The sequence below is a fragment of the Mobula birostris genome, chromosome 4 (genome assembly GCF_030028105.1).
Source record: "Mobula birostris isolate sMobBir1 chromosome 4, sMobBir1.hap1, whole genome shotgun sequence".
In the NCBI taxonomy this organism is placed as follows: Eukaryota; Metazoa; Chordata; class Chondrichthyes; order Myliobatiformes; family Myliobatidae; genus Mobula; species Mobula birostris.
The window spans coordinates 204,958,292-204,980,728 of record NC_092373.1 but is presented as its reverse complement, the minus strand read 5'-3'; the positions used below and the strand labels follow the sequence as shown (position 1 = coordinate 204,980,728).

The 22,437-nt window shown below is 48.5% G+C and overlaps 1 protein-coding gene across 2 annotated transcripts in view; it reads right to left on the bottom strand.

The window, feature by feature from the left end:
- LOC140196116 (shootin-1-like) overlaps positions 1–18,078 on the bottom strand; it is a 51,613-nt gene extending 33,535 nt beyond the window's left edge. Inside the window, exons 1-3 of one of the 2 annotated variants that reach the window (XM_072254825.1) lie at positions 17,961–18,078; positions 8,981–9,033; positions 5,669–5,726 (exon numbers count right to left, since the gene is read on the bottom strand). In XM_072254825.1, the coding sequence (XP_072110926.1) occupies positions 5,669–5,726; positions 8,981–9,033; positions 17,961–18,048 (199 nt within the window). In that variant the 5' untranslated portion in view covers positions 18,049–18,078. Of the gene's footprint in view, positions 1–5,668; positions 5,727–8,980; positions 9,034–17,960 lie in introns of those variants that run through there. The other variant, XM_072254826.1, reaches the window with a different exon arrangement.
- Between the last annotated feature and the right edge of the window lie 4,359 nt (positions 18,079–22,437).

Genomic DNA, 22,437 nt, shown 5'->3' with positions numbered 1-22,437 from the left:
TCGTTTGCCTGGCCAAGCCGCGATGCATCGGGATAGGATGCTTTCTATGGTGCATCAACAAAAATTGGTGAGGGTCAAGGGAGATGTTGATTTTCTTTAGCCTCCTGAGGAAGTAGAGGCAATGATGAGCTGTCTTGGCCGTGGTGTCTATGGAGTTAAACCAGGGCAGGTTATTGGTGATGTTCAACGTGAAGCTCTCAACCCTTTCAACCTCAGCACTGTTGCACGTGTGCCACTGGACTCTTCCTGAAGTCAATGACCAGCGAGTTTGCTGAGAGAGAGGCTGTTGTCTCGACGCCATGTCATTGAACTCTCCCTCTCCTTCCAGTACTCGGACCAAAAGAATTCACAATCAGAATCAGGTTTATTAGTCATAGTCATAGTCATACTTCATTGATCCTGGGGGAAATTGGTTTTCATTACAGTTGCACCATAAATAATAAATAGTAATAGAACCATAAATAGTTAAATAGTAATATGCAAATTATGCCAGTAAATTATGAAATAAGTCTGGGACCAGCCTATCGGCTCAGGGTGTCTGACCCTCCAAGGGAGGAGTTGTAAAGTTTGATGGCCACAGGCAGGAATGACTTCCTATGACGCTCTGTGCTGCATCTCAGTGGAATGAGTCTCTGGCTGAATGTACTCCTGTGCCCACCCAGTACATTATGTAGTGGATGGGACACATTGTCCAAGATGGCATGCAACTTAGACAGCATCCTCTTTTCAGACACCACCGTCAGAGAGTCCAGTTCCATCCCCACAACATCACTGGCCTTACGAATGAGTTTATTGATTCTGTTGGTGTCTGCTACCCTCAGCCTGCTGCCCCAGCACACAACAGCAAACATGATCGCACTGGCCACCACAGACCCGTAGAACATCCTCAGCATCGTCCGACAGATGTTAAAGGACCTCAGTCTCCTCAGGAAATAGAGACGGCTCTGACCCTTCTTGTAGACAGCCTCAGTGTTCTTAGACCAGTCCAGTTTATTGTCAATTCGTGATATATTATCACTGATATATCTTCTACTACTCACCTTCTTGAGTCACTGCCTACTGAAGATGTCCTCAATAGTGGGGAGGACTGTGCCCGTGAGTGATGGAACTGGTTAAGTCTAGACCCCTTGGCAGCCCCCTGCAAGCTTTCAGACTGGGCTGAAATGCAACCAGTCAGGATGCTCTCCACTGCACGGTACATTTAGTGACATAGTGAATCTCCTCAAACCCACAATGAGGTAGAGCCACTGGCTGTTATGAACCCTTTGGGCCTTTGCAGGGAGCCAGAGAGCATTGGGCTCTGAAGTTTCAGAGCACCCGGTTGGATTAATAGCTGTTTAACAAGAGTCATTAATCATTTAGAGTTCGTTGTGTATTTTCTTGAGCAACTCACTCTTTGTAATGTGGTCTCCTGGTGCTTTCAGTTTAAACTTGTTAAGTTTATTTTGATGTGCTCAGGGAATTCCATGTTATTTGTATTATTTAAGTGGATGGCTGATCAGCACTAATTGCGGGGTCCTAGTTTTGAAAACGTTACATCTCCCAGTGCTGCTCGGCCGAGCTTTCGGTGTTCTGCTGGAATTCTTATGAATAAGCTCTGGTCACTGTCTCTGCATTGGAGTCCACCTTTCCTCTGGTATTGCCAGTGCAAAATCATGACATTGGCCTTCATTACATCAATGTGTTTGTGCCGAGATGCTGTTTGACCCACTAAGCCCATCCAGGAGATTGTTCATTGGGCCAGAATTTAATGTCCACTGCCCAGCTGTAGGCCAGTTCAGCCACTCACACTGGTGGACTGGGACTCATACATAGATCAGGCCAAGTGAGGATTGTAGAGTTCCCTCTTTGAAGAGCCTTATGAATGTACACACTTTGAATGTTCCCTCTTTGAAGAGCCTTATGAATGTTTTTCCCCAGGATGGAGGAATGAAGAATTGGAGGGCAGAAGAGTAAGGTGGGGGGGGGGGAGAACATAGACTGGTAAAGCACAGGCTCTTCAGCTAACCATGATAAATAGTAAACAAATGCCCTCTGCATAAATGTGGCCCATACCCCTCCATTCCGCCCCCCATCTAAGTACTCCCTAATTGCCATTGTCGTGTCTGCCTTCACCACCACCCCTGGCAACCCAGTCCGGGCACCCACCACTCTCAGCACGGAAACGTTAGCTCAACACCTCACAACGTCACTGTCCATAAGAAGTTGGTATGCTCTCCCCATGACCACGTTGGTTTCCTCCGACATTACAAAGACATATGTGTTAGGGTAGGTAAGTGGTAGACATGCTACGTTGGAGCCAGAAGCATAACGATGCTCACAGGCTACCCAGCACAATCCTCGCTGATCTAACTTGATGCAAATGACACATTTCCCTGTATGTTTTCATGTCTCGATACACACGTAACAGATAAAGTTAATCCTCATCTTTCTTTCTCTATGTAAAAAACTTGCCCTTCACATCTCCTTAAAACTCCCCTCACCATTTTAAAAGTTATCCCTCTGGCACCTGTCATTTTTCCCTGGGAAAAAGATTCTGGCTGTCTGTGCTATCTCCTCTTCTCATTATTTTGCTCTGTGCATGTAGTTCTCTCACACTCAGCAGTGAGAACGGGATCAATCACCTCGCTGCCGACAACACTTCCTCCTGCGTCCCGGTGATTTCTGTGCCCTCTCCAAAATCTCCACACCCTTCCTGTAATGGGGCAACCAGAAATGCACGCAATGCTCCAGATGTGGTCTAACCAAAGTTCTCCACAATTACAACACATCTTCCCGAGTCATACTCAGTGTCCTGACTGATGAGGTCAAGCAGAACATCTGCCTTCTTTATCACCCTACCTACTCACATGGGAACCTCAATATCGCATATATCATGGCTGTTCAAGGTGCTACCATTAACTGTATACTTTCCTGTTGCATTTGATCTCCCAAAATACAACACCTTACATTTCCCAAGTTAATCTCCATCTTCCATATTTGCAACTGGTCAATGTCCTGCTGTATCCTTTGACAACCCTCCTCACTATCCACAATTCCACCAGTTTTTGACACAGAGAGTAGATGCTAGGTAGTGTTTAAAAATCTGATGGTGGAGGGAGAAGCTGTTACTAAATGTGTGTCTTCAGACTCCTGTATCTCTTCCCTGATGGTAGCGTTGAGAGAAGGGCATGGCCTGGGTGATGAGGGTCATGCTGCCATCCTGAGGGTAAGGGGAGATTTGACGAAGAGTTTCACAACAGGTTTAGGGGTAAGGTGAGTAAAGCAATGTCTGTAAACACAAGAGGTTCTGCAGGTGCTGGAAATCCGGACCAACACACACAATGCTGGAGGAACTCAGCAGGTCGGGCAGCATCCACAGAAATGAATGAGGAGTTGACGTTTTGGGCCAAGGCCCTTCCTCAGGAGCTGGTGGGACAGGGCACCGAGATACAGAGAGGAGGGAGTGTTGTCGGCGGTGAGGAGCTTGATCCAGATCTCACTGCTGAGTGTAAGAGAACTGGATTCGCAGAGGGAAGTAAACCTGCAGGCTCACGGGGAGAGCTGAGGTAGCACAGAGGAACAGCATCCATTCAATGGGCCACATGGCCTCTCTCCTCTACTCAAATTAGGTCAATGAGTGGAGCAGCCACAGGGGAAGAGTGACTCATCTCTGAGTTCGTAGAATAGAGCATACAATGTAGAACAGGACAACAGAGAAACAGTCAAAGTCAAAGTAGTACTACCCTGAAATCCACTGGCCCGCAATGTAACCCTGCCCTCTGCATCCACTACTCCCCTCCCTCCGCCACATTGCATTCTCTTCTCTTTCCTCCAGACCTCATCTTTACCTCCTTTCCCATTTCCATCCCCCTCCCCCTCCTCGTTCCCTCCAATTACCACCCCCACAACTCATCAGATCCCCCCTCCCCTCCGGTCCTGCACCACTCCCCTGATGGTTCCATCATCACCCCTCCCTCCACACCCCCGATGGTCCAGCGTCTGGCACTGGGATACTGTTTATCCTCCAGGTTCTGCCTCCCCTTACACCCCCCCTCCACTCCTGCACCATCCCTCCTTTCACACCTGTCTCTGTCTCTCAACTCCACCTGCTCCCGCCTTCATCTGTCCACCACCTCTCGCCTCTCCTTGATCCACCAATCACCCACCATCCTCTGAATCACCCCTGCCCCTCTGCCCCCTGTACAGGCTGCCACGCCTCACCTCACCTCACCTCTCCCTGATCCACTAATCACCCCCTGACTGGCCATTTTTGCCCTATGCTCTGGCCACTGCCCCTCTCCTCTCAGCTCTGGCCACTGCTCCTCTCCTCTCAGCTCTGGCCACTGCTCCTCTCCTCTCAGCTCTGGCCACTGCCCCTCTCCTCTCAGCTCTGATGCAGGGTTACAACCTGAGACATCAACACGATCTACCCTTCCCTCTGCCTCTTGCAATTTTACAGCCTTCCCCCACTGGTCGAGGACCTTGGCTTGCCCAGTGGTCAAAGGCCCGACGCCTGCCAGTCCGGGCCAGGGACTGGTGGTCGGAGGTCCAGAGGCCTGGGGCTGGAGGACCGTCTGTGTGTGTGAGTGGCTGGTAGGGAGGCTGGGAGAAAAGAGGCTGTTCAACACACACACGATGCTGGAGCAACACAGCAGGTCAGGCAGTACCTGTGGAGGGACATAAACAGTTGGCATTTTGGGCCAAGACCTTTTTGCTGTTGATGTTCAGCTGAACTTTGTGGGAATGCGATGTCAGCACTGGAATGTGTGGCGACACTCGCAGGCTGCCACCAGCACATCCTTCGGTTGTTAAGCAAACAAGGTATTTCACAGAATGCTTCCATGTACATTCAGCAGCCACTATTTACCTACATAATGAGTGCATGTTCATGGTCTTCTGCTCCTGTAGGCCAACACCGTTGTGCATTCAGAGATGCTCTCCTGCACACCAGTTGAAATGTGTGATTATTTGAGTTACTGTCACTTTCTTGTTAGCTTGAACCAGTCTGGCCATTCTCCTCTGACCCTCTCATTCACAAGCTGTTTTCACCCACAGAACAGCTGCTAACTGGATAGCTTTTTGTATCACTCGCTGTAAACTCTAGACACTGTTGTGTGTGAAAGTCCCAGGAGACCAGCAGGTTCTGAGATACTCAAACCACCCCGTCTGGCACCAACAATCATTCCAGGTCAAAGTCACTTAGATCACATTTCTCCCCTGTTCTGATGTTTTGTCTGGATAACAGCTGATCCTCTTGTCCATGTCCGCATGCTCTGACACATTGAAATTGCTGTCACATGATTGGGTGATTAGATGTTTGCATTACGGAGCAGGTGTACAGGTGCCCCTAATAAAATGGCCACTGAGTGAACTTCTCCACTGCTCCAGGCTAGATCTCCATCGAGGATGGCCCTGGAGGAGAAGGGGCGCAGTTAAGGACAAGGACACGAGTGGGACTGGAGTCACGTATTGGCATAACTCCACAGAGCGCCTCCTACACGCCCCACAAGCCCAGGAAACCTTGGACCACAGGCTCAGCTCATTGCTGGCACGGACCTAATTCTAGCCTTGTGGAGGGTCCCTGAGTGCACTGTTCCCGAACGTCACCTCCTGACAGATCCTGACCCTTGGGGTAAGCCAGAACCGGCCACGAACGCGGTGTACGGCAACGCGATTGGGAACTCACACTGTTGCATCTCCTTCAGTAACGCCTCGCTCTGCAGGTCAGGAACCCAGTCCGCAGCCTGCAACACATAGAGCCGTTCTTCAGCCCATTGTCCAGCATCCTATCCCATCCAATTCCTGCTCATCTCACACTTATCGACAGTTTCCCAACCCCAAATCGTACCTCCACCCGTAATCCAAACCCAACCTTAAACCTCCCTCTAATAACACCAACTCCACCCATAGCCATGTGGTCATAAACCTCCAAACCCACCCCGTAATCCTCCGTCTGTAAAACCCCCCGACCTCCTCGGTTAAAACCCTGACCCCACCCGTAATCACTCTCTCTGTTAAAACCCCTGACCTCACTCGTAATCACACCCAACCCGCCCGTATTCACCCCGTCCGTAAACACCCGACCTCACCCGTATTCACCCCGTCCGTAAACACCCAACCTCACCCGTAATCACCCCGTCCATAAACACCCGACCTCACCCGTAATCACTCCCTCTGTTAAAACCCCTGACCTCACTCGTAATCACACCCAACCTGCCCGTAATCACCCTGTCCATAAACACCCGACCTCACCTGTAATCACCCCGTCCATAAACACCCGACCTCATCCGTAATCACACCCTCTGTTAAAACCCTTGACCTCACTCGTAATCACCCCGTCCATAAACACCCAACCCGTGCGTAACCACCCCGTCCATAAACACCCGACCTCACCCGTAATCACTCCCTCTGTGAAACCCCCGACCCCACCCGTAATCACCCCGTCCATAAACACCCGACCTCACCCGTAAACACCCCGTCCGTAAACACCCGACCTCACCCGTAATCACCCCGTCTGTAACCCCCCGACCCCACCCGTAATCACCACATCCGTAAACACCCAACCCCACCTGTGATCACCCCATCCATAAACACCCCGTCCATAAACCCCCGACCCCACCCGTAATCACCCCGTCCATAAACCCCCGACCCCACCCGTAATCACCCCGTCCATAAACACCCGCCCCCACCCGTAATCACCCCGTCCATAAACGCCTGACCCCACCTGTAATCACCGCATCCATAAACACCTGACCTCACCCGTAATCACCCAGTCCGTAAACACCTCACCTCACCCGTAATCACCCCGTCCATAAACACCCAACTCCACCCGTAATCACCCCGTCTGTAAACACCCGACCTCACCCGTAATCACCCTGTCTGTAAACACCCGACCTCACCCGTAATCACCCATCTGTAAACACCCGACTCCACCTGTAATCACTCCTTCCATAAACACCTGACCTCACCCGTAATCACTCCTTCCATAAACACCCAACCTCACCCGTAATCACCCCGTCCATAAACACCCGACCCCACCCATAATCACCCCGTCCATAAACACCCAACCTCACCCGTAATCACCCCATCCATAAACACCCAACCTCACCCGTAATCACCCCGTCCGTAAACCCCCAATCCTTCCCATAATGCTCCCCCATGTCACCCATCTCCCAATCATAATCCTTCCCACATCTGTAACCACACACCCCCCTACACCCGCACCTCCACCCATAACCCTTCCCTACCCCATAACCACATCCTATCTGTAACCCACCCCTCAACAATCAAACCATCTCACACATAAACCTTTCTCCACCCATAACATCTCCCCACCCTCACTGCACGCCATATATAAACCCTCCCCATTTAGAAACCTTCCACCCACCTTTCGAACCGCCCTCCAGCTGTAACCCACTCCTTCCCTTAAACCCATCTCCACCTGTAAATCATCCACACCCATAAACCTTCCCCCCCCTCGCAACACATCCCCCGCCTCTCTCCTCCTCCCACAGGTAACCCATCCCTGGCCCCACCAGTATTTAAAAGCACTTGTAAACAGTGAGGGGTTGGTAGGTCAGGGCTGACACGTCAGCATGGACAGCCTCCAGTACAGCTGTTTGTAGATCACATTCCACCTCTCTCCTTTTACAGAGGAAGTGGTCTGGGGAACATCTGCCACTACGAGAAGTGGGTGTCCCGGATTCTGTTTGTGCACTGTTGGCACGCCCTGCTCTTCAGCTGAGGACCCGTCAAGTGAACGAAGGCTGCCCTCGCAGTGAGAGCGAGGGTCTGTCGCTCTCCATTCCGCAGGGGTGGGGTACCATGAATAAGCCAGACTCACTGGATCAGCGTCAAATCTCTCTACAGCACACTGTGAATGGCAGGACCATGGCAGGGAGCTAGAGATTAACCCTTTACTGACCCTTGGGGTACTGGTACATCGTTCCCTGAAAGAGGCTCACAGGACAGTCGGTATAGGGGAGGCCTATGGTCCAGATGTGGCTCGAGGGGACTAGGGAGGGTAACAGTCAGCACATATTAGATGGACCGAAGGGTCTCCTTGTGTTCTGTGCAGTGCTTTATGATTCCAGGCAGACAGGGTGGTGAAGGAGTTTGACACATCGGCCTTCATCGGTCAAGACTGTGTGTTCGGGAGTTGGGAGGGGGGGTCCTGTTCAAGATTGTTTAATGTAATTTCCTGTATGCAAGTATAAAGAAGAACAAAATAATTGTTACTCCAGATTCTGAAGTTCGAGTCCTTTTCCTGAAGTCAATGTCTTGTTGACATTAAGGAAATGGTTACAAACGTACAAGACATTGGTGAGACCACATTTGGAGTATTGTGCGCATTTCTGGTCACCAGGCTATAGGGGGGCCATAATTAAGCTGGAGAGGGTGTCGGGAAGATTTACCAGGGTGTTACTGGGACCGGAGGGGTGGAGTGGTAAGGAGAGACTGGACAGACGGGCTGGGTTTGTTCTCACTGAAGTGAAGGAGGCTGACAGGCACCTTATAGAGGTTTGAGAGACTTACATAGGGTGAATGGTCACAGTCTTTTCCCCAGGGTAGGGGAGCCAAAAACCAGAGGACACAGGTTTATGGTGAGAGGGGAAACAATTAAAGGCCAAGTAAGAGCCTCACTGGTCATGGAGAGAAGGCAGGAGAATGGGACTGAAAGGGAAAGTAACTCAGCCGTGATGGAATGGTAGACCAGACTTAATGGGCCGAATGGCCTAATTCTGCTCTCTTAGGTCTTATGATCTTCTCGGACCTGGGGGGGGGGGAGTGGTTTAACGCGGAGGGTGGTGGGTCTGTGGACCAAGCATCCAGAGGAAGTGTTAGAGGTGGTTACAATTACAATGCTTAAATGACATTTGGACAGGTACATGGATAAGAAACATTGGCAACTGGGGCAAGCTTCGGTGGGGCATCTTGGTCAGTATGGACAAGTTGGGCCGAAGGATCTGTTTCCAAGCTAAATTACTGTATGACTCACCTCCTCACTGTCCCACTGGTCATCGTCTGGGCTGACTCCACTCTCCCCAGTGACTGCAGAGAGAAACAGAACACAGACCGAATGATTCGCCTCACCCTGACAACAATCAGCCCATTGTACACATGATAGCTCTTTGTCTCTCCAATTAGTCTCACTGTCTTTCCCCGGCAAATTTCCCTGCAAACCTTTCCCCTTCCACTAATTTTCTGATTCCATTCAGAAAGTTGAGTTAAGCCCCCTTCCACTAACCTGCAGATTACCAGCTTTGTTGAAAATTTCCCCCAAATTCAGAGATTTACCCTTTGCCCTAAACAGGCCGCACACCAGCTTCCTTAGTTGGGGGACTGAGTTCAAGAGCTGTGAGGTAATGTTGTAGCTCTATAAAACGCTGGTTAGACCTCACTTGCAATATTGTGCTCAGTTCTGATCATCTCATTACAGGAAGGATGTGGGAGCTTTAGGGAGTGTGCAGAGGAGATTTACCAGGATGTTGTCTGGATTAGAAAGCGCGCCTTATGAGGATAGGTTGAGCGAGCTAGGGATTTTCTCTTTGGAGTGAAGGAGGATGAGAGGTGACTTTAATCAGGTGTCCAAAACGCTGAGGCATAGATCGAGTGGACACTCAGAGGCTTTTTCTCAGGGTAGAAATGGCTAACACCAGGGGGCATAATTTTAAGGTGATTCGAGGAACGTATAGGGGGATGTCACAGGTAAGTTTTTTACACAGAGAGTGGTGGGTGTATACAACAGTCTGCCAGGGGTGGGGGTAGAGGCAGATACATGGATGATTGAAAAACGGAGGGCTACCTGAGTGGGAAGTGTTAGATTGAACTTGGGGTAGGTTAAAAGGTTGGCATGACATCATGGGCCGAAGGGCTTGTACTGTTCTATGTTCTCTGCAGCTTTACACTTTTTCCATTTTCCAACCTAATTCTGATGCAGGTTTCTTGATCTGAAGCATCAACTCCATGTCTCTCTCCACAGATGCTGCCTGATGAAGTTCAAGTTTGGGTTTAATTGTCATTCAACCACACCCATGAATACAGCCAAACAAAACAGCAAACCTCTGGGGCTAAGGTGGAAAACACAGAGAAAACATCATATAGCCCATATGCACAGACTAGTACACACAGTCCCAAAGTAATATCAGCACAGGTCTGTAAGCGGCGTGGCCTGAAGGCTAACATTGCATGGGCATTGTCCTGCAGCCACATTTCTGCAAGAACAAGTACGCAGCAGTTCCTTATCTCGTGCTTGTTCAGCAGGTGAAGGCAAGTTAGCTTGTCTCGAGCTTGGTCAACTGCAGGTAATCCTGCTTGTCTTCCAGGGAGTGAACATCAGAGAACAGCATCAGTCGTGTATCAGCCGCAGGCAGTCCAGCTTATTGTCCAAGGAGCAAACACAAGTGGCAGTACCGATGGTACTGGAAACAGTTCCGACCTATTGTTTTCCATCTCCTCCGTCTTTGCTTCAGGATTTCAGCATCTGTGATATTTCAGATTTTCTCACATTCTTCTCTGAGTCCCCCTTGAAATACACCCTTCAATCATCCACGCCCTGATATTAGAAATGCCTTAGTTCTTCTTTCAACTTCTCACAACTTTTGGAATGAACTGGACCTCCTCAATCGTGAGAATGAACACAGCTCCCCTGACTCATCATATTTCTGAGAGGGGGAATTTTTTTCTAACAGCGGGTGATGGGTATATGGAAGGAGCTGCCATAGAAAGTGGTAGAAGTAGGTACAAGGAATTGATTGTATGCTACGGAAAGGGGCAGACAGGACAACACACACCAGTCCTTATCGAGGGATCAGTGGAGGAAAGAGTGAGCAGTTTCAAGTTCCTGGGCATCAACATCTCTGAGGATCTATTCTGGGCCCAACTTATTGATGCAGTTACAAGGAAGGCATGCCAGCGACTACTTGATTGGGAGTGTGAAGATTTGTTTCACTAAAGACTCCAGCACACTTCTACAGATGCATGGAGTATTCTGACTGATTGCATCACCGTGTAATATGGAAGCTCCAATGTACAGGATCCCAGCAGGCTGTAGAGAGTTCCAGTTGTGACACTCTACACAATCCCTCTGTGTGTAAACCAAGGAACCAACCTGCTTTCCCTTCAATGTTTCACCAACTTGTCCCACCCACCTTTAGAGGTTTCTGCGTACATCATCTGATGTTATAAGACATCGGATCAGAATTAGGCCATTCAGCCCATTGAGTCTTCTCCACCATTCTATCATGCCTGACTTACTATTCCTCTCAACCCTACTCTCCTGCATTCTCCCGTAACCTTTGACACCCTTACTAATGAAGAACCTATCAACCTCCACTTTAAGTATACCCAATGACGGTCTCCACAGGTGCCCATGGCAACGAATTCCACAGATTCACCACACTCTGGCGAAAGAAACTTCTCCTCATCTCTGTTCTAAATGGTTGTTCCTCTATTCTGAGGCTGTTCCCTCAGGTCCTTGACTTCCCCACTATAGGAAGCATCCTCTCCACATTCACTCTACCTAGGCCTTTCAACATTCAATAGGCTTCAATGAGATCCCCTTCTTCTTCTAAATTCCAGTGAGTACAGGCTTAGAGCCATCTAACACTCCTCATACATTTACTCTTTCACTTTTTCAGCTGTTAAAACTCATTAAGGCTGGTCCCTTTAGTTTCCACTCCTTCACCTTAAACCACGAAGGGGGGTGGTCTGAACCTGGCTGGGTGACGCCACAACAACAGCCTCTCGCTCAGCATCAGCAAAACTGAAGAGTTGATTGCTGACTTCTGGAAGGGGAAAGAAAGAAACATAGAAAGCCTACAGCACAATACAGGCCCTTCGGCCCACAAAGCTGTGCCGAACATGTCCTTACCTTAGAACTACCTAGGCTTTACCCATAGCCCTCTATTTTTCTAAGCTCCATGTAGCCATCCAGGAGTCTCTTAAAAGACCCTATTGTTTCAGTCTCCACCAGCATCGCTGGCAGCCCATTCCACACACTCACCACTCTTTGCATAAAGAGCTTAACCCTGACATCTCCTCTGTACCTACTTCCAAGCACCTTAAAACTGTGTCCTCTCGTGCTAGCCATTTCAGCCCTGGGGAAAAGCCTCTGACTATCCACATGATTAATGCCCCTCATTATCTTGTACACATCTATTAAGTCACCTCTCATCCTCTGTCGCTCCAAGGAGAAAAGGCCGAGTTCACTCAACCTATTCTCATAAGGCATGCTCCCCAATCCAGGCAACATCCTTGTAAATCTCCTCTAGACCCTTTCTATGGGTTCCACATCCTTCCCGTAGTGAGGTGACCAGAACTGAGCACAGTACTCCAAGAGGGGTCTGACCAGGGTCCTATATAGCTGCAACATTACCTCTCGGCTCTTAAACTCAATCCCACGGTTGATGGACGAGAGAGTGAGGCTGATGACCTGCACAACTATCCCTCACTTTACTCAAACTCACGCGAAGGTCATGACATCTCAGAAGGATGTTGACGGTCCTCATCGCTCGCGATGGACGCACACGCACACATAACGTGACAACCAGAAATGAACATGATACTCCAAGTGTGGTCTAACCAGGGCTCCTTAGAACTGCAACAGTACCTCACGGCTCCTGAACTCAAGACCCGACAAACGAAGGCCAACACACCATACATCTTCTTAACAACCGTATCAACTTGTGAGGCAACTCTGAGGGATCTGTGGATTTGGACCCCAAGATCCCTCTGTTCCTCCACACTGCTAAGAATCCTGCATTACCCCAGTACTCTGCCTTCAAATTCCACCTTCCAAAGTGAAACACTTCAAATTTTTCTGGGTTGAACTCCATCTGCCACTTCTCAGCCCAGCTCTGCGTCCTCTAAACATCCCATTATAACCCTTAGCAACCTTGTAGGCTATCCTCAATACCACTAAACTTCATGTCTAACCCACTTTTCCAATTCCATAAGACTATAAGATATAGGAGCAGAATTAGGCCATTTGGCCCATCGAGTCTGCTCCACCATTTCATCATGGCTGATCCATTTTCCCTCTCAGCCCCAGTCTCCTGCCATTTTCCCCATATCCCCTCGTGCCCTGACCATTCAAAAATCGATCAACCTCTGCCTTTAAAATACATAAAGACTTGGCCTCCACAGCTGTCCGTGGCAAAGAATTCCACAGATACACTACTCTCTGGCTAAAGAAATGCCTCCTCACCTCCATTTTAAAAGGATGTCCCTCTGATCCTAGACTTTCCCACTATAGGAAATACCCTCGCCACATTCACTCAGTCAAGGCCTTTCACCAGTCAATAGATATCAATTAGGACACCCCTTATTCTTCTGAATTCTAGTAAATACAGGCCCAGAGCCATCAAATGCTCTTCATATGACAAACCATTCAATCCTGGAATCATTTTTGTGAACCCCCTTTGAACCTTCTCCAGTTTCAGGACATCCTTTGTAAGATAAGGGGCCCAAAACTGCTCACAATACTCCAAGTGAGGCCCATAAAGACTGGGTACATTCCCCCTATCTCTGCCCCTCATGATTTTATCCCTCTATAAGATCATCCCTCAGTCTGTTTCATTCTAAGAAACAGAATCCTACCCTGTCCAACCTCTCTTTACAATTCACTCCCTCAATTTTTGGCAGCATCCTTATGTAACTCTCAGTTCAGCTAGCAGCTTAATCTAGGGGAAGACAGGCCCCGGCCCGGCCAAACTTAAGAAATCTTGTTTGTGGGTATGCTGCGCGATGTGTCCTCTGTTACAAATCAGTACCACGCAATAACAAACAGTAAACAATATGCGATTAAACGATTGAGCTTTATAATTCTTAATTTGACTATATGGTTAGTAAAGAAACAAAAAAGAAAAGGACCAATTCTCATGAAACTGTCTATCAAGCTCACTGATAAGGCCGTTCGTCCACCGTCCACCTCCTCCGATCGTTGCTGACCTTTGGACCCTCACTCCAAGTCCACTCCATCAGGCGGTCTACCAACTCTCTCCATTTGTGCCTTCTCTCCTCATCTCTCCCCGGCAAAAGACCGCAAAATCCCCCTTCCAGGCACACAAGATAGAACAGCATCCTGCTCATTGGCTAACATGCCTCGTTATCCCGAGTCATAACCCAAACATTGCTGCTACAGAGAAACCATTACGTCAGCAGTGGAACATTACAGAGAGGTCATTACATTAGCAGTCAAACCTTACAGCATGTTACACTTGTAAATCTGTCTTGAACTCTTTCCAGTTTGATAATATCTTTTCCTATAGCAGGGCGACCAAAAACAATGCAATACTCTGAGTGTGTCCTCACCAGCATCCTCTACCACTGCATCACAAGCTCCCAACTTCTGTACTCAGTGCCCTGACTGATGACGACCAGCGTGCCAAATGGCCTCTTCACCACCCCATCTGCCTGCCCCTCCACTTTCAAAGTTCAAAGTACATGTCTGTCATCCTGCAATGCTGCATCACTGCTTGGTACGGAAACTGGACTGCGGCAGACAGGAGGGCTCTATAATGGGTAGTCAAAACTGCCCAATGCATCACTGGCACCTGCCTACCCGCCATCAAGGGCATATATATAGACGGGTGCTGGAAAAGGACCAGTAACATCATGAAGATCCCACCCACCCAGCTCATGGACTGTCTGCCCACCCTCCCATCAGGAAGGAGGCTACGTAGCATCCACGTCAGGACCGTCAGACTCAAAAACAGTTACTTTCCCCAAGCAGTAAGTCTGATCAACAGTAACTCCACCACTACTTTATTATTTCCCGTCAGTCACCTTATGTACAGTCTGCCACCACTTTACGTACTACGATCAATGTATGTAAGTTATCTTATATATTTGTACTGTGTTTTTTTAATTATTGTGTTCTTTATCTTGTGTTTTTTTGTGCTGCTGTGAATCCGGAGTAACAACTTTTTCATTCACCTGACACTTGTGAACAGGAAATGACATTAAACAATCTTGAAAATGTCACCATATTCAGCCCTGAGGTTCATTTTCCTGCAGACATTCACAGTAAATACAAAGAAGCACAACAGAATCAATGAAAAATCTCACACAAGACAGACAAACAACCAGTGTGCAAAAGACAACAAATTGTGCAGATACCTAAAGAAAAAAAATTAATAAATAAGCAATAAATATGAAGAATATGAGATGAAGACAACAGGAAATCTGCAGATGCTGGAAATTCAAGCAACACACATAAAAGTTGCTGGTGAACGCAGCAGGCCAGGCAGCATCTCTAGGAAGAGGTGCAGTCGACGTTTCAGGCCGAGACCCTTCATCAGGACCCTTCGTCTAGTCCTGACGAAGGGTCTTGGCCTGAAATGTCGACTGCACCTCTTCCTAGAGATGCTGCCTGGCCTGCTGCGTTCACCAGCAACTTTTATGTGTGTTAATATGAGATGAAGAATCCTTGAAAATGAGTCCTTTGGTTTGGGACCTCCAAAAGGATCACCACCTTGTTGGGTTTGGAAGCTTGCATGCCTCAATGACCCAGTTGGCAGGAGCCAGGGCTTTATGCTTTGGCTCTTGGTAGGGTCACTCACGCAAAAGAGGCCAAAGGGTAGAGGTCAGACTAAGAGGGCCCTACTGGTCCTCCAGGTTCAGGGGTTCAGCTCAGTACTAGCAACCCTGACTGGTAAAACAAAACTGTTACGGAAACAGCATTGAAGCATCCTTCTACATCTGAATGTAACGGTATTCCTGGGTCTCAAAGCTTTCAAAGGTACATTTAATGTCAGAGAAATGTATACAATATACATCCTGAAATTCTTTTTCTTTGCAACCATCCACGAAAACAGAGGAGTGTCCCACAGAATGAATGACAGTTAAATGTTAGAACCCCAAAGTACCCCCCCATCCGCAATTTGCATGACTGACAGTGTTGCAAACCGAGAGCAAGCTACTGACCTGATGAAGGAAGCCCTGAACACCTCCAGAGATGGAGGAGCTTCGTTGCTGCCCTAAACACCAGCGGTGTAATGGGGAGTAGAGGTTGTGGGAACTGTCTACTTTCCTTCCAAGGTCCCACTTCCATGTGTTCTTGTTTTTACCATTTCTAACTCATTCCAGTACAACATCTAACCAAAACTGCTTTCAATTCCACAAGCTTGCACTTTGACCAGCAATTCCTTCCGTTACAGATTTGCAAACTTAGTCACTTCCTCAAAAACATCTTATCCATTCGAAAGAAATGATCTTGCAAATCTGCATTCCCATGTGTTCAGCGATTCCTCTCCAATCTCAGATTCTGGAACTTCCCCCAGCGGACACTGTACATGGCTCTAAGTGAATGTTCTGTATCGTCTCCTCACACAACATGGTCATCCTCTCAGTCTTCCATGGTGAGGAAGCAGTTGCTAAAACCAGGGGAAATTTCCATGTTTGTGAACAACCTGGTGAGCGGAGTCAATAATTGCTGGTATCAAAAGACCATAAGATACAGGAGCAGAATTAGGCCATTTGGCCCATCGAGTCTGCTCCACCATTCCATCATGGCTGACTTATTTTCCCTCTTAATCTCATTCTGCAGGCTGCTCCTTATAACCTTTGATGCCCTGACTAATCAAGAACCCATCAACCTCCATTTTAAATATACTGTTCGCAATGACTTGGCTTGCCCCGCTGTCCATGACAATGAATTCCACAGATTCACCTTGTTGTGCTGGAGAGGGTTGTGAGTGTCTGAGATCCCAAAAAATGCTGTCTGGAGTTTACCAATCAGGAGCTTAACCCATGGTGGGGAAGGTCAAGGGAGAGGTTCCACACAAAGACCTCAGCAGTGGAGCTGGCAGAAGATGATGACGCATTACGAGGTGGAGGAAGGCTGCGGGTTACAGACCCCCAGTCGTCTTGCATTCCATGTCACTGGACCCTGACCCTGACCTGTTAAAGACCGTGTGATGGCTACCCGAGCATCAGCCTCCCCACGTTAAACAAAGTCACCCACAGGCATCCCACTTTAAGGGAATCCACACTAACATCTGGGTTATGTGTATCCCGGATCGCCCTCTACAGCCACCTGAGGACCCGCCATAGACAGCCCCTGAGAAGAACATTGTAAGTGATGATCTTGGAGAACATCGCAAGTGATAATCTTGGACTTTATTGTCTACCTGCATTGCACCTTCTCTATCACTGTTACACTTTATTCTGCATTCTGTTATTACTTTACCTTGTTCTACCTCAATGTTCTGTGTAATGATCTGAATTGGATGAACAGTTTATAAGAAAAGCTTTTCACTGTATCTCAGTAGTTGCGACAATGATAAACAATTATCCCTGAGGATTTTATATACCTGTATCACCCACCCCCCACCCCCCGTAACTTCCTCTGGTCCAGGGAGAACAGAGTCCGATTCTCCCAGCTGTCCCTGGGACGGTGGAACGGGTAACTCCAGGTATGAACGACAGCAGAGCGGCTAGCGCCACGCTTTACAGCTCCAGAGACTGGGGTCAAGGAGCTTGCGTCACCACGTGGGTTTCCTCCGGGTGCTCTGGTTTCCTCCCACAGGCCAAAGACCTACGGGTTAGGGTTAGTGAGTCGTGGACGCGCTAATTTTGGCGCTGGAGTCGTGGCGACACTTGGGCTTTGACCCATTTCACTGCTTTGATGTTTCAATATTCATGTGACAATGTGAATTTTATATTTATCTTTTGAGAGACAGGGAGGGGACTACTCGACTAATTTGCCAAGTTTACTGGAAATCTCTGCGTACACCCACCAACGCAACAGCCGCCGACCGCCCCCACTTCCCAGCCCACAAATTCTGCAGTCGCCCCCACCCCCCCGAATCTCAGAGACACCAAAGCAACTTGCCACCCACGGGAGACGACGGCTCGCCCAAGACTCTTGCCCCGCCGGCAGACCGGACCCCGCATCCCGGCGACCAGCCTCACCTGGGCGGGCAGGCGGGCGCCGGTCGCCCCTCATCCCTGCCCCTCCCCGGGACACCGGGTACCTGAGCGTGGCGGAGGGTCGGGGTCGCGCCCGTGCCAACCCCAGCCCCAGACCAAGGCAGGGCTCCGCTCCGTGCAGTCGGCGGACATCTCCGGCGTGAAGGGGCAGCCGCTGTCTACTGCTCAGCTCCCGGAACAGAGGGAAGTGAAACCGGGAAAATGCAAATACAGCGGCTATATTAAAGAGCCTTGGTGGGAGGGAGGGAGTGGGAGAGAGAGATAGTGGGGTGAATGGGAGACATAAACGAGAGGGGACAGAAGACGACAAAAAGAGATATAGAAAGGTGCAGGGAGACAGAGGCAGAGAGAGTGAGAGACAGGGATAGACGGAGGGGGACAGAGTGTGCTGGGAGAGCGAGAGATATAGAAAGAAAACAGAATGAAGAGACAGACAGTGAAAAACACGTATCACAGAGGGGGGGATAGCGGGGAGACAGACAGAGAGGGAGGCAGTGGGGGAGAGAAGAGGGGAGGGGGGAGGGGAGAGAGAAAGAGCAGCACACACAATTCAACTGAGATACAACCAGCCACTAGTGAGAAGTTTAGTTTTATCCAAGCCATGGTCTTTGTGGGAATGGGACACAGTCAGTCCTGTTCCTCCTGTGTGGAAAGTTCCTTACTATTGTGTGGGATGTTCTTTTCCCATGCTAGAATCTGCCTCTTTCTATATGGGAGGCATCCCCCTGTTCAGGAAGTCCCCCTCCTCCACCCACTGGCATCTGTAAAGCCAGCCGCCCTTCGCGGAACAACCCGTCTCTAGATGCCAAGCAGAAGTGGTGACCAGTGACCTCACCTTCTGGGACATGCCCTCTTCTCATTATCAGCACCAGGGAGGAGGTACAGGAACACACTCAACGATTCAGGAACAGTATAGTGTATCGGCCTTCATCAATCATCGAATTGAATTCAGGGAGCCGAGAGGTAATGTTGCAGCTATATTGGACCCTGGTCAGACCCCACTTGGAGTACTGTGCTCAGTTCTGGTCGCCTCACTACAGGAAGGATATGGAAGCCATAGAAAGGGTGCAGGGGAGATTTACAAGGATGTTGCCTGGATTGGGGAGCATGCCTTATGAAAACAGGTTGAGTGAACTCAGCCTTTTCTCCTTGGAGCGACGGAGGATGAGAGGTGACCTGATAGAGGTGTATAAGATGATGAGAGGCATTGATCGTGTGGATAGTCAGAGGCTTTTTCCCAGGGCTGAAATGGTTGTCACAAGAGAGCACAGGTTTAAGGTGCTGGGGAGTAGGTACAGAGGAGATGTCAGGGGTAAGTTTTTTATGCAGAGAGTGGTGAGTGCGTGGAATGGGCTGCCAGCAACGGTGGTGGAGGTGGATACGATAGGGTCTTTTAAGGGACTTTTGGATAGGTACATGGAGCTCAGAAAATTAGAGGGCTATGGGTAACCCTGGTAATTTCTAAGATAAGGATGTGTTCAGCACAGCTCTGTGGGCCGAAGGGCCTGCATTGTGCTGTAGGTTTTCTATGTTTCTTCCCTTCCGTCACCAGATTTCTGATTGGTCTGTGAGCCCATGAACACTACCTCCTGTTCCTCTTTTGCTCCCTTTGTTCATTCTTGTAACTCACAGTCATCTGCGCATTTCATGACACGCCCAGACTAATCAAGAACCTCCAAACCTCTGCTTTAAATATACCAGTGGAAAAGCTTGCACAGCTGGCTGTGGCTACAGTTTCATCAGATTCACCACCCTCTGGCTAAAGAAATTCCTCCCCAACTCTGTTCTAAAGGGGCATAGATCATGTGAATGCCCACACACCCTTTCCTCAGGGTTGGGGAATCCGGAACAAGAGGGCACGGGTTTAAGGGGAAGGATTTAATAAGGACTTGAGGACCAGAGGGTGGTTGGTACTGTATATGGAACGAGTTGCCAGAGGAAGTGTTTGTGGCAGGGACACAAACAACATTTAAAAAGACATCTAGACAGGTGTATGGATAGGAACGGTTTAGAGCAGGGGTTTCCTATCTTTTTAATGCCATGGACCCTGACCATTAACTGAAGAGTCCATGGACCCCAGTTTGAGAACTCCTGGTGGAGAGATATGGGCCAAGTGCAAGGAATTGGGTCTGGCTGAAATTGGCAATTTGTTCAATGTGAGCAGTTGCTCAAAAGGGCTTGCTTCTGTGCTTTGAGACTAATTTCACCCCTTTCCCACACTGCCTGTTCCAGCAGACAATTATTCTTCATTTTCCTCATTCCCCACCCCTCCTCAACCATCCTGAACTGCGGGTTCATCATTCATCAGTGGCTTTATGCTCCCCTTCCTCCCTCTATACCAAACACCCTCTCCCATCTCTATACCAACCGCCCCCTCTCCCATCTCTATACCAAACACCCCCTCTCCCATCTCTATACCGAACATCCCATCTCCCATCTCTACACCGAACACCCCATCCCATCTCTATATCGAACATTCCTCTCCCATCTCTATACCAAACACCCCTTCTCCCATCTCTATACCAAATACCCCCCCTCCCATCTCTATACCAAATACTCCCTCTCCCATCTCTATACCGACCAAACACCCTCTCCCATCTCTATACCAAATACCCCCTCTCCCATCTCTATACCAAACACCCCCTCTCCCATCTCTATACTGAACACCCCCTCGCCCATCTCTATACCGAACACCCCATCTCCCATCTCTATACCGAACACCCCATCTCCCATCTCTATACCAAACACTCCCTCTCCCATCTCTATACCAAATAACCCCTCTCCCATCTCTAAACCGAACACCCCCTCTCCCATCTCTAAACCGAATACTCGCTCTCCCATCTCTATACCAAATACCCCCTCTCCCATCTCTGTACCAAGCACCCCATCTCCCATCTCTATATCGAACACTCCTCTCCCATCTCTATACCGAACACCCCATCTCCCATCTCTATACCGGACACCCCCTCTCCCATCTCTATATCGAATACCCCCTCTCCCATCTCTATACCAAATATGCCCTCTCCCATCTGGGCGTCCACACACCCACCATCACAGTGTGTTACAAACGTTCCTCTGACATTCCCCTGACATTCCTCCAATCACCTTAAAATTATAGCTCTTGTGTTAATCATTTCCACCCTGATAAAAAGTCTCTGTCTATCCACTTGTTCTTTGCCTCTAATCATTTTATACACTTCTATCAAGTCAGATCTCATCCACCATCTCTCCAAAGAGAAAAAAACCCTATCCTTGTGAGACATGCTCTCCAATCCAGGAAGCATCCTGGTAAATCTCCTCTGCACCCTCAGTAAAACTTACACATCCATCCTATCAGGAGGCAGCCAGAACTGATCACAATACAATGTCTTGTGTCTCTGAAGCAGTTCTGTGTTGTCGGACTGCCTCAGCTGATCTAAACTCCCTACAACCAACTTGACTTCGGCAGAAATTCAATTAGACTTCGTCGAGCAGATTGTCTGCTTCTGCAGCTTTCAGCCGGTGGGTTTAGGCCGGCTCGAGAAGACCTGTGGGCTTGAAAGTCAATTCCTTTTCCAATCACCTCTTCCTTTTTCGACTATAATCGCAGACAGCCCATGATGTGTGATGTGGAAGTGGGACTGACTGGGTTCAGGGAAAAGGGAAGTTTGCTGCCATACTCCAGCCACACGTCAGGAATCAGGATGTCAGGTGCTAGCTGCATGTAGCAACGGTGAAGTGCAAGTTCAAAGTAAATTTATTAGTGTGTGTGTGTATGTGTATATATATGTATATATATATGACCATACATATATATCATATGAGGGATGATTGATATGTGTTTGTGGCCCAAGGTAGATGGAGATGAGCTATACAGCTCTCGTTACATGCACATGCAGGTCAACTCTTTGAGTGATTATGCAGAAAGTTTGAAGTTAATAACTATCTCCTCCTACCTTAGGCCACGAACTTATCAATCACCCCTGATGAGTTATTAACTTCAAACTTTCTGCATAATCACTCAAAGAGTTGAACTGCATGTGCATGTAACGAGAGCTGTATAACTCATCTCCTTCTACCATAGGTCACAAACTTATCAGTCACCCCTGCTGCGGACACTTTCTGGAGGTCCAAGATCCGTATGCTCCACGACCGCTGGACTAAGTGTGTAAATGTAGGAGGGGACTATGTTGAAAAATAAATGTGCTGGTTTTTCTAAAATTGACTCCTTCTACCTTAGGCCACAAACTTATCAATCACCCCTCGTACTATATATCACCCTGAGATTTGTTTCCCTGCAGGTATTCACAGCAGAACAATGAAATACAATAGAATCAATGAAAACACAATCTAGTTACGTCCTGATGAAGGGTTTTGGCCTGAAATAGCAGCTCTTTATTCCTCTTCATAGATGCTGCCTGGCTTGCTGAGTTTCTCCAGCAGTTTGTGTGTTTTCCTCTAAAATCAATGAAAAACACTGACAAACAATATGCAAAAGAAGACAATCTGTGCAAATACAAAAAGAATTAAATCAATTACACT